Source organism: Ostrinia furnacalis, unplaced genomic scaffold (assembly GCF_004193835.3).
Source record: "Ostrinia furnacalis isolate ACB-3 unplaced genomic scaffold, ASM419383v2 OfSCF7556, whole genome shotgun sequence".
In the NCBI taxonomy this organism is placed as follows: domain Eukaryota; kingdom Metazoa; phylum Arthropoda; class Insecta; order Lepidoptera; family Crambidae; genus Ostrinia; species Ostrinia furnacalis.
This window is the reverse complement of record NW_021137795.1, coordinates 958,122-969,287: the sequence shown is the minus strand read 5'-3', so window position 1 is coordinate 969,287 and position 11,166 is coordinate 958,122. Positions and strand designations below refer to the sequence as shown.

At 41.2% G+C, this 11,166-nt stretch overlaps 1 protein-coding gene across 2 annotated transcripts; it reads left to right on the top strand.

Moving 5' to 3' along the window:
* Positions 1–10: 10 nt before the first annotated feature.
* On the top strand, positions 11–11,166 carry LOC114365163 (mucin-19). 2 transcript variants are annotated; one of them, XM_028321661.1, is made up of 10 exons: positions 16–335; positions 625–1,636; positions 3,350–4,114; positions 5,360–5,511; positions 6,444–6,581; positions 6,692–6,938; positions 7,283–7,420; positions 7,940–8,082; positions 8,918–9,100; positions 9,555–11,166. In XM_028321661.1, the coding sequence occupies exons 2-10, from the start codon at positions 790–792 to the stop codon at positions 9,636–9,638; spliced, it is 2,697 nt and encodes an 898-aa protein (XP_028177462.1). In that variant the 5' UTR covers positions 16–335; positions 625–789; the 3' UTR covers positions 9,639–11,166. The 2 variants fall into 2 exon arrangements, with proteins under 2 accessions (XP_028177461.1, XP_028177462.1); XM_028321660.1 differs by having other exon boundaries at positions 11–335; positions 625–4,114; positions 7,283–7,411; positions 7,931–8,082; positions 9,555–10,044.

The following is an 11,166-nucleotide window of genomic DNA, read 5'->3' as shown; positions in this document are numbered from 1 at the left end:
GGTTGTTCGACCGACAGACATTCGACAAGTAAGATGGCGGCGATTAATGTGAAAGGCGAAACGTTGTCGTATTTCTACTTGTAAATAAAGTAATCGGTACCTTTTAACATTGATAACCTTACAGAAACGTAGCAATAATATTAACAAAGTGTTAAGAACAAAGTGGACTGTTGTTTGTATCACAAGACTTGAGTGGAGTTTCGTTTCACAATAGACAAAACCCGTCGCAGCGACCACTCGAAGAGTCCTAGCGAGGCCATATTTATGATGTTATCTGTCGTGTGAGCGTCCCCTGAAACCACATTGATAAATAATTGTTGAAACTAAAGGCGATGGTATGTTTCTTTACACAAATGCAGTCTTAGAAATAACTATTTGTACAAAACGATTCGCTGTATTGTTCCATGCCCCTTGACGCTTCCATGGCGAAGCGGCGGTATTTTTATATCAATACATGGTTGCAGTGTTGATGTCTCTCTAAAAATAATGTTTTTCTTTATTTATGACAGATGTTTTAATGAAAGTGACGATATTTTAGATATTCTTCAGTATTTGAGCATTTCCAATAAGATCATTTTATTGATGTATTGTTCTGTAATTGCTAATGTCCTCTATTCTTTTCAGGGGTGTTTTCTGTCAGTGAAGATCGAATAACAAAGTCAAGATGACTATTAGTGCTCGGATTTAGTGGTAATACAATAGATTTCATGTGTACAAACTATGGATGAAAGTGTGGACTATTGACATAATACATACATTGACACTAAACATCACATCACGGAGGTGGTAATGGATCCAGTAGGACCATGGTCAGCATATGCTTCTTACAATCGGCTAGCAGGGGTCCAGGCTGGTGCTGCGAGTGGGGATTTCCATCACCACCTTGCAAGTGGTGGCTCAGGATTAGGCAGCCAGTCAGTGCCGTCTACCACAAGCCAACTGCTGCTACAAGCTGCACATACTACAGCATCGTTAGCAGGACAGCTTGGCTCATCAACTGCATCGCCCTTCAATCCAGGGGGATTCCTTTCTCCACCTGCCGTGGGCTATGATGCTGTGTTCTCACCATTGTTTCATCATGCCAACCCAAAACCTGCGCATTACAGTTCGTCTCTTCAGGCACAACATCGACAAGTAATAGCACAAGCTGCGGCTGCATCTAAGCAATCTTCAGTAGAAACAGAGCTATCTTCTCTAAGGGAAAATTACTCCCATCAAACACTAGCTGCACAAGGAACTTCCTTTTTTGACCAGCCATCAACCCCTGGCAGTACAGCTGGATTAAGTTGGCAAGGAAACAATCAACTTCCAAGTCCTTTTGGAATATTACCTCACGAAAGTGTTGTGCCGTCTTCACCGAGCCCAGCAACAACAAAAGCTTCATCATCATACGAAAACTTTAACTTTGCTGCAGCTCAGACTTTAAATAATCATCTTAACTCCCAGATTTCTAGTGCAGCTAAACAGAGCAATAGGTCTGGCTCACCAGCGACTGCATCGAAACAGCCAGCATCGTCAACATCATCATCAACATTTTTTCAATCTCCGTCATCATTTGGAAATCAGACTGATAATTCATATAGTACAAGCAGTGCAAAGAGTGGTCAACTTTCATCGCAGCAGGATTATGCTGGAAGTAAGTCATATTCAAGTTCTGCAAGTACAACTGCTCATTCCCAACAATCGTGTATTGTGTCAACTCCACCTGTGACATCATCCTCTACTCCTCCCAGCAAAGATTACCGACCTTCCTCCAGTATAACTTCCAGACCTTCTTCATCAATATACAATTCCCAGTCTCCCAAAAGCACAAGTAGTGAAAAAACAACACGCCCCCCTACTAGCAGTACTAGTACCAGTAGTTTTGTTTCTCCTACATCTAAACCTCCCCAAGTGCAAACTAAAGCACAAAGCAAAATTTATCCAGAATTAAGTAATGATCAAAGAAAGAGTTGTGAATCAAATGATAAACTGCAACCCCAATCTTCTCCCATAAGTTATTCTATAATGGATGCACCTGGAAGATTAAGTTATAGTAGTGGTAGCTCCTCTAAATCAAACAGAATTGGCAGCTCACAATACACTACTCAAGGGTCTAGCTTTAGACATTATCAGAGTGGCAATAATGTTGAGACAGATTACCATGTAAGAGCAAAAAGTAGTTCTAGTACAGATACTGGCTATTCAAGTAGCAGTTCTCAAAATGGTCCCGATTGTGGGGTAGTAGTTGCTAGAAGGAATAGTCCTTCACAAGCTCCTGCCCAGACATCACCATTGGGCCATGGGTCTAGTCCTGCTTATCCTATGTATCATAGTCCAATGAATTCTATAAATTCTCCCCAGCAACATGGGGATCACTATAACAAAGCTAACAGCACAGCTCCGCGATCGCCACTTGACGCGTCTGTTACTCGGCCGCCGTCACAGAACAGTCAAGTGGCATACCCCTCTGTTATAACCAGAGCTCTTGGTATTGAACAGAGTAAAAATTATTCTGAAAATAGGTATGAGCGCAACCAAACTCAATCTTCCAATTCAAGCTGCTGGGAAAATGACCGTCAGTCATCCAGAAAATATACTAGTAATAGCAGTACTAACAGTTACAATAATGGCACGAGTCTGCCTGAAAATACTCATGCTGAAGAACCTGCCCCTCAGAGTCAATCATCAACCCATAGACTGAACTTAACTGATAAACCCCATACTTATTTTGATGCTAACAATGTTGCTTTACAAGATCTATCTAGCTGTCGAGGTGATCCCATGACAATAGTGAAAAATTTACAAAGTTTACAACAAAGTTGTCAATTACAAGAAGCAAAAACTACTAAGAGTCAAAATCCAACCACCCCTTCATCAAGTAAATCGATTCCGCGGCGAAAGAGCACAGAAAAACCGGTTTCTCATTCAAACATGAATGAGATATCAAATGCTGTAATGGCAGATTACTTGGCAAATAGGATACCTCCTCCAGCACATAGCTCAACCAGTAATCAACAGCAAAATGGTAGCTATTTTGATTTTGAAAGATGGAACCTTCCACCTCCTCCACCCAAAATGTTTCCTGGCACATCTGCTTTTGGGTCCCAAGCTTCCTTACACGCCACGAACTTCGCCAACCAACACCAATTAGCTATGCCTCATGGACATGCACTAACATATTTCCCGCCCTTTCATCTAGGACCCCATCCTGATTTCCAGTCTTCCGTGGAGTTAACACCACTTTCGTCATTTAGTGAGACACCACCTTCGGCTTCCTCGTCATCTTTTTCTACGCCTGAAACACGTGAAGAGGAACAGCCTAAGGTGGTAGTACCTAATATAGAGGAAGAACTTGGTTTCCTTGCAGAACAACGGGCAAATACGGCATCTTCGGTAGCACCCACTTCACAGCAGCCGAACATAAACAGCACTTCACAAGACACTACTTCAAAAATAATGGAAAAAAAATTCAATGTCCCAGTCACGGGCCCCGGTTCAGGGTTCATGGCTTCTTATTTGAAATTCCTTCAAGGAGAGCGGGATACATCTCCACCGCCGGCCGGCAGAGGCGCCAGAAAGTCGACTTGGTCGAGAACAAACACCAATAGCAATACAAATAATAAACCGTACTCGCAAAACGATCACAATAAGTGTGATTCGCAGCAAAGTTCTAATGGCGCCATGGGCTCGCCTAATGTTTTAAACTCGGGTATGCCGTTGAGCAATCCTATGAGTTCAAATATGAGTTCAGCAGGCTTGTTGGGTGCTAACCAATTACATGGTGCGGCTAATCTACTCGGTTCACAATCGAAAGGTGTAGAGTTGGACGATCCGCGTTATTATAATTTGAATAAGGATAGAAAACGTAAATACGACGGTAGCGACGAGTCTGCCTATGACGCAGAGGAGGAAGCGAGAAGGCTGAACAAGCCTGTCCTTAACGTGCCTAGTACGCCTTTGAACGACAAAGGCAAGAAGGGCCGGACGACAATGAACAAGCCGACGCCGTCGGCCGTCGTAGCGCCTCAGCCGGCCGCGCCTAAGAAGCCACGACCGCCTGCGCCGCCGCCCGTGGCCTCGCTGCAGGCAGCGCCACAGCAACAATACTATTACCAACATCAGCCTGACGAAGGTGCGTTCAATTTATTAGATTTCCACTTAAGAAGTAGAGCGCGATGGTGAAGAGCTAGCCCTGAAGCTTGTATGACAGGAGCAAGCTAGCTGCCGCTTAGGCAGTGCCGTGAAAACTTGTTACATTTTAACTGTGATAATGTAAATTTTTTATTAGATGAAATCTATGATTATTAATTTGTAAATAATTTCTATGAAGAAAATGTGATGTACCTATCTTAGTAGAGGTTGATATTTTAGGGTTAGTCTGTAACAAGATTTCACTCACATTGTTGTTAATGACACATTATTAGTGCCATTTTATTGTAAATTGTAGTATTTGTGACTCTTGTCATACTCGCTATTGAAGGGGTGCTACCATTAATAATTCCAAAATTGTGGTATATTTTTTTATGGAATTAATACCAGTGGGTGTCTGTTGTATATATAAATATATTGTATTGTATTTTACAGTATTTGAGTTTAGGAGGTACTTACTATAGTGTATGCATATTCTTTAGCTGAAAGTGATTTTTATATTATAAGGAGGAAATGAATTGCATAATAATATGACAGCTACAAGTAAGTGCAAAATAATGTATTAGATGGCCATGCCCTGAACATAAGTTTTTTTTGTATTTCTATTTAATTGTTATTTGTTTATGCACAATTCTCAATATTTTATGTAAATAATTTTGTATAATAGGAGGAGACCTAAAATAAACACGAGTATATTACTGATGATGTGTTAAATAATTTTAATTTGTAATTATTCCTGGTAGCACCCCTCATTTCGCCGACATAGGGATAACATGTACATTGTATTAATATGTAAAATATCTTGTTTAAATTTATTCAGTAATAATCTTGAAACCACTTTGAAAAATATTTGTCTGTATTGTGTACATGTTATCGCAATGATGATGATGACAAGTTCATCATTTGGCCTCCCAATCCCAACCTTTCCCACCTTTAGTATCATTACACAGTATGAACAATACTATTGTGAGATATACCAGGTAAATATAATGCAACTTTATAGCCTCTGAACCACCCCACCTTCTATTATTTTGTTTTTTTTTAAATTGAATAATCTAAACCACCAAAGGTGCAGTAAATTTTTTTAAAACTTACTGTAGAAATCGAATAATACATAACAATTAGTCTCTACAAAACAAATAGTAGGTGGGTGGTGATGGAATAGTAAAAATGCGTTTTGAAATTGATATTTTTGAATTCGAACTAAATAAAAGCTTATAATTTATAGTTTCTGCACACGCGGCGAGCTTGGGCTATGGCATCTACGGAACGGACAACGAAAACGCCAGCAGAAAGTTGCAACACATAAAATCTCATCAGCAAATCTCCAATGCGGGTCAAATTGACAACAATAGACCAATAGAAGAAATGCCTTATCAGGTAAATATCACAGTAAAGGGCGAATGCCTGAGTCACATTTCTTGACCTTGGAGGAAGCATTTAGCTAGTTCTACAAAAGGTAACTGCATAGTACAGAACAGAGCCCTCTAACGAAAGGACAGTGTAATCGCACACTTCGTCTACTTTAGGGTTCTAATTATTACTGATTTTTGTGCAGCTTTGGATACCTACAGTTTTTGCCAGACACACATTTTTGAACCATTAAAATTCTTATTTGCATACGACATTATTAAAATGCAATACGATACTAAATTGCACAAATCGTATACGCATTCCTATACATTTTTTTCGCACTGGTAAGCTAAATGATTGCATAGTGTCAAATAAAGCCTACATACAAATAAAGAAAAAAATAGGTAAACCATTAGTTTCTACGTGAGCTTTAAATAATAGCTAACAGTACCCTGAGCACGATTACACCCGCAGTCGTATAGCAATCGTATTCGTTCGTCGGCCGTTTGGTGTAGTGGTTCAGAACGGACTACTATGCCGAGAGGTCCCTGGTTCGATTCCCGGCCGGGCAGAAATTGAAATGATGAATTTTAATTTCTGTGACGGGTCTGGGTATAAATATGTATGATATGTATGTATTTAATAAAAAAAAAGTATATTTATAAGTAGTATATCCGTTAAGTTAGCACCCATAACACAAGCATTGAGTTGCTTACTTTGGGGCTAGCTGGCGCTGTGTGAAATTGTCCAAAGATTATTATTATTTATTATATTCCTTATACAACCGTAGTGGCAATCGTGTTTCATACAAAAAAACTGATTACCATAACCTAACGAAAACGATATTTAGTGCTCAGGGTACAGCAGCTCTCGTTCGCATATCTACTATAAATAGCGATCGAGAAGTATCAAATAATTTCCTTGTAAACGTTGTATGAATATGTACACTATTTTTACAGTCTGGTGAATTCGTGGCAATAAAAAGTGAACTTAATGAAATGTGGCCAGCTATTTGGCGAGTAGATGGTAAGACGTTGTTACAAAAGTATGAGCCTTTTGAAGAAAACGGTAAAGTTTTGTACAGAAATATTTCTACGGTGAGTAGTTTATTACTAACACATAATGTATTTATTTATTTATTTTATGTTCATTGTTTTATGTTCATTGTTGATGAATTTTTGCAATATTTTATAACTTTCCTCCACAGTATGCAGCATGGAATCCTGAAAATAAAAAGTTGTACACTCAAGTTCCAGTGAAAGTGCGTACACAATCTCATTTGGAAACAATAGTAGAATTAGTTAGGAGTGAACTGCCATTTGACGATTGTAGTTTTATAGAAAAAAGAATGTTAGAAACTCAAATGTACCAGGAAAATTTCGAAGTCTACATACAGACTTTGATTTCCCATGCACTGGACCCCAATTTTCTTACTGAAATATTTCAAGAACAAGGTAAGATGTGTTAATATTTTAATATTTACTATAAGTACATCTTAGATTATCATGCAAATCTTTCTGTTAGAGCTGGAGTTAAAGACTACAATTTCATTTTATAGTAATATTATTGATTAATTCAGGTATTATACAGGCTGTCCAAAAATTTGTATATCACAGTGACATCGGAGCTCTTCTGCCTCCGATGTCAATGTGACGTGCTAATTTTGAGACAACCTGGGAGGACTGTCAAAATTAGAGACTGGCGGAATTCATTGGGAGGTCACTCTGTGGGCCGTAATATCCCAGAACTGGCCATAAACGAAAAAAATACATTGAAAAATAAAAATGCTTATTTCCAGACGAGTACTTCCTATCGAACGTCAAAACGGTCGACGAAGTAACGGAGACGATGCGAGCGCGCGTATCTTGCAGCGCGGGCGGCGCCACCGCGGCGGGAGGCGGCGCGCGCTCGCTAGACGCCGCTGTAGGCACGTGGCCTGGGCTCAGCGTAGCCGCTGGCGCTGGCGTGTGTCGCGCCTGCTCGCGAGCAGCTGTGGCGAGGCTGTTNACTCGATGCAACGAAACGGACCAGTCAGCTAAAAATGGGCGTGGCTAAAAGTAAGACACACTGTTAAAGGCGTACTCCAACGCCCACTCTCTTGACGCGGCTGTAGGCACGTGGCCTGGGCTCAGCGTAGCCGCTGGTGCTGGCGTGTGTCGCGCCTGCTCGCGAGCAGCTGTGGTGAGGCTGTTGCTTTACGGGCAGCCTTACAACCCTGCTACGTTGGAGCCTGTGCAACCAGACGCGAGATTGGCGTACGAAAAGGTCAGACACGCGCATAGACACCTTGCTAATATTCCAGCAGAAGACTCGATACGACGCAGGCGCATGTGATGTCTACTCGTTACAACGAAACGAACCAGTCAGCCAGAAGAGGGCGTGGCTAAAGGTAAGACACTGTTAAAGGCGTTCTCTAACGCCCCAGTGGGCGTAGACGCAGCTGTAGGCACGTGGCCTGGGCTCAGCGTAGCCGCTGGTGCTGGCGTGTGTCGCGCCTGCTCAAGAGCGGCGGTAGCGAGGCTGTTACTCTATGGACAGCCTTATAACCCAGCTACGTTAGAGCCGGTGCAGCCGGACGCGAGATTGGCGTATGAAAAGGTCAGTGACGCGCCTAGAAACCTTGCTAATATTCCAAGCAGAAGACTTGATACGACGCAGGCGCATGTGATGTCTACTCGTTGCAACGAAACGAACCAGTCAGCCAGAAGTGGGCGTGGCTTAAAGTAAGACACTTTTAAGGCGTACTCTAACGCCCACTCGCTAGACGCGAACGAGACAAAGGTGTCGAATCGAGTAACGAGTCTTCTCAGTTCCAATGTGTCAGAAATGGGCGTGGCTAAAGGTAAGACACACTGTTGTAGGCGTACTCCAACGCCCACTCTCTAGAAGCGGCTGTAGGCACGTGGCCTGGGTTCAGCGTAGCCGCTGTAGCGAGGCTGTTACTCTACGGACAGCCTTACAACCCAGCTACGTTGGAACCGGTACAGCCGGACTCGAGATTGGCGTATGAGAAGGTTAGTGTAACTCAATACTCACTCGATCTTTTTAAGATTTTTCCAGCAGAAAAGTCTGGTGAAACGAGTCGAGACGACGCCCTGTACCTCGTAACGTTAGCACCTTTACAGTTGTAGTGTGCCAAAAGTGGGCGTGGCTAAAAGCGCGCTCGTTAGACAAGGCTAGAGACGACGTTGCTAATTGTGGCCCGTTATTGTACACTTCGTATCGTTGGATCCCGTGCAGTGTGCCATAAATGGGCGTGGCTTAAGATATATTACTCTAGGGGCGTATATCTCAAAGTGAAACACACCTTTAAAACCTTTTTACGCTTGCGATTTGCTGGACCAATCTGATTAGATGTGTGACGTTTATTTATCAAATGAAAGGAAACCTACCTGAAGGACTAGAAAATAATGAAACCATTATTTGCTTACAGGAATTCTTAGTGTGTGCATCGTGTTGTGGAAGGGTACAGTTATACTCAAGAATATCACATCAGAAGTACCTTATGTATGCGGAGTGCAGTAAAAGAGTCGCCGAGAAGAGAATGCAGAACCCCAGTAAAGACACCACAGTAATCCTTAACGAATTATTGGCAGACGAAGTCTGGCTATCACAAGTGAGTTTACTACGTTTTCATTCTGGTAGAAAATTATTTCATAAGTTTGCACGTCGATATTTTCACTTGATCAATATGCATGCATATGCACGATAAATCAGTTTGTTAAATATCGTTCGTAAGTTTTTCTTACTTATGCCTTTATAAATGGCACTATACAGGGTGGAAACGACGAAATAGTATGTGTGTGTTACTAAATGTATGGAAGCTGGTTTATTTTGTAACCTATTTACCGTTTGATAGTGCTCGTGGAACACTTTCAGGATCAGTAACCAGTTTTTTCGATATCTTGTGTAGTTTAGAAATAATCGAGTAAGATCACTTATCGTTTCCACCTTGTATATAGTGCTCAAAGAAAAGACTAGAACAGGAATTGTAATACAATTTCTGTGATTTTATATATTTTAGTTGCGTGATGTGTCAGTTGCGTAATATTATTCGTGTGGTGTTCCAGTTATTCCGCGACGTAAGACACGCGTGGGCGGAGGCGGAGGCGTGGGAGCGGAAGCTGCGGCAAGTGCTGGGCAGGCACATGTAACCCCACCACCCCTCCATCCCTTCCCCCCCTCCCACACGATACCTGTGAAATAAGTGCTGTATGTATATCTACTTGTTTTTGTATTTTATTATACGACGTATTAGCATTTAAAAAACATATTTTTTACAAAACGGGACAGGATAATTGTTAATTTTGTGCGAGCTTTAGACGTGCGGACTAAAACGGGATTGCGATTGAGAAACTCGTATCACAATTAAATTTTGTTATTTTTAAATGGCAACGTGGTGATGGATATTAATACTCCCTAAGGCGAATCAGCTGCTCTGACAGTTGTTATTTTTGTACCAAACTGAGTAATAAAATAAAAACGGTGGTTATAAAAGTTGACAGTGTCTAGTATCGTAAAATGGGTACCATATTAATTTTAGGGCACAATACATAAGGCAGTATATTATGTAGATTGTAGATGGGTGCTGTCAATGAGGGTTTTCGCCAATGAAAAATCCGCCAGATGGCAATATGTAGACGCGAGGTCCAAATGCTGCATGATTGGTTATTTTTGACATGACATTGACACATATGTCAAAATCCACCAATCACGCAGCAGTCAGACCCCACATCCACGTCCCGCCATCTAGCGGATCTTTCATTCGCGAAAACCCTCATTGACTCGTGGCATCATGAAGTTCCCATAGTTATTAATCTGCGCGTACAGTCAGCGTCAAATAGTTCGTGACACCCAAAGTAGCCAATAAGTTCGTAACACGTCTTTGCTACTGGAATAAGGTTGTTGTCAACTTTTTGGCCGCTTTGGGTGTAACGAACGAACTATTTGACGCTGACTACCTACGGGGCGGTTTATGTCTATTACACGCCCTTACGTAAATGACCCAGATCTCTTTACCCGGTCTTATGGTTTGGTTTTACAGCTTTGCTTGGCTGCTAATCATTGCCGGTACCTACAATTTTTTTACTTTTTATTGCAACATCTTTATGATCTGGGTTTGGTCTACTGCATCCATATGAGCTATCAGACTAGGGGACTAGTAACTGACGACTCCAGTAGGCCTAAGATGCGCGCCGTGATAGGCCGTTATCACGCTATTTTATCGATTTTTCCCATACAAATTGACGTCGATAAAAATTATCACGGCGCGCATCTTAGGCCAACAGTGATAAGCTGTCTAGAGTTAAAAGTCATGTGACAGTTTTATGTCAATTATAGTTTGCTTCAAATAAGCCGATGCCACTTAAATTTTATTAGTGCTATAATTTTCTAAGAAACCGTCTTGAAATTTAATCTACATTTTATTTGTGTATATTACAGTCCTATCGATCTCTTACTCATACACATAGTATCCGAGTGAAAGAGATAAGTCAAACATTTTTATCAGCTTGTTTGAAGCCAATTGTACAGAATTCGTTGGTAGAACTACTTACACTGTCTGGCGCTTGCTTATGCTTCGACGAGCGACAGCTTCTTATGAATTACTTAATATTATTTGTGTGATCCATCATTTCCTTAATGTGGCCTAATAAAATAAATTATCATCAAGCAATAAATTGA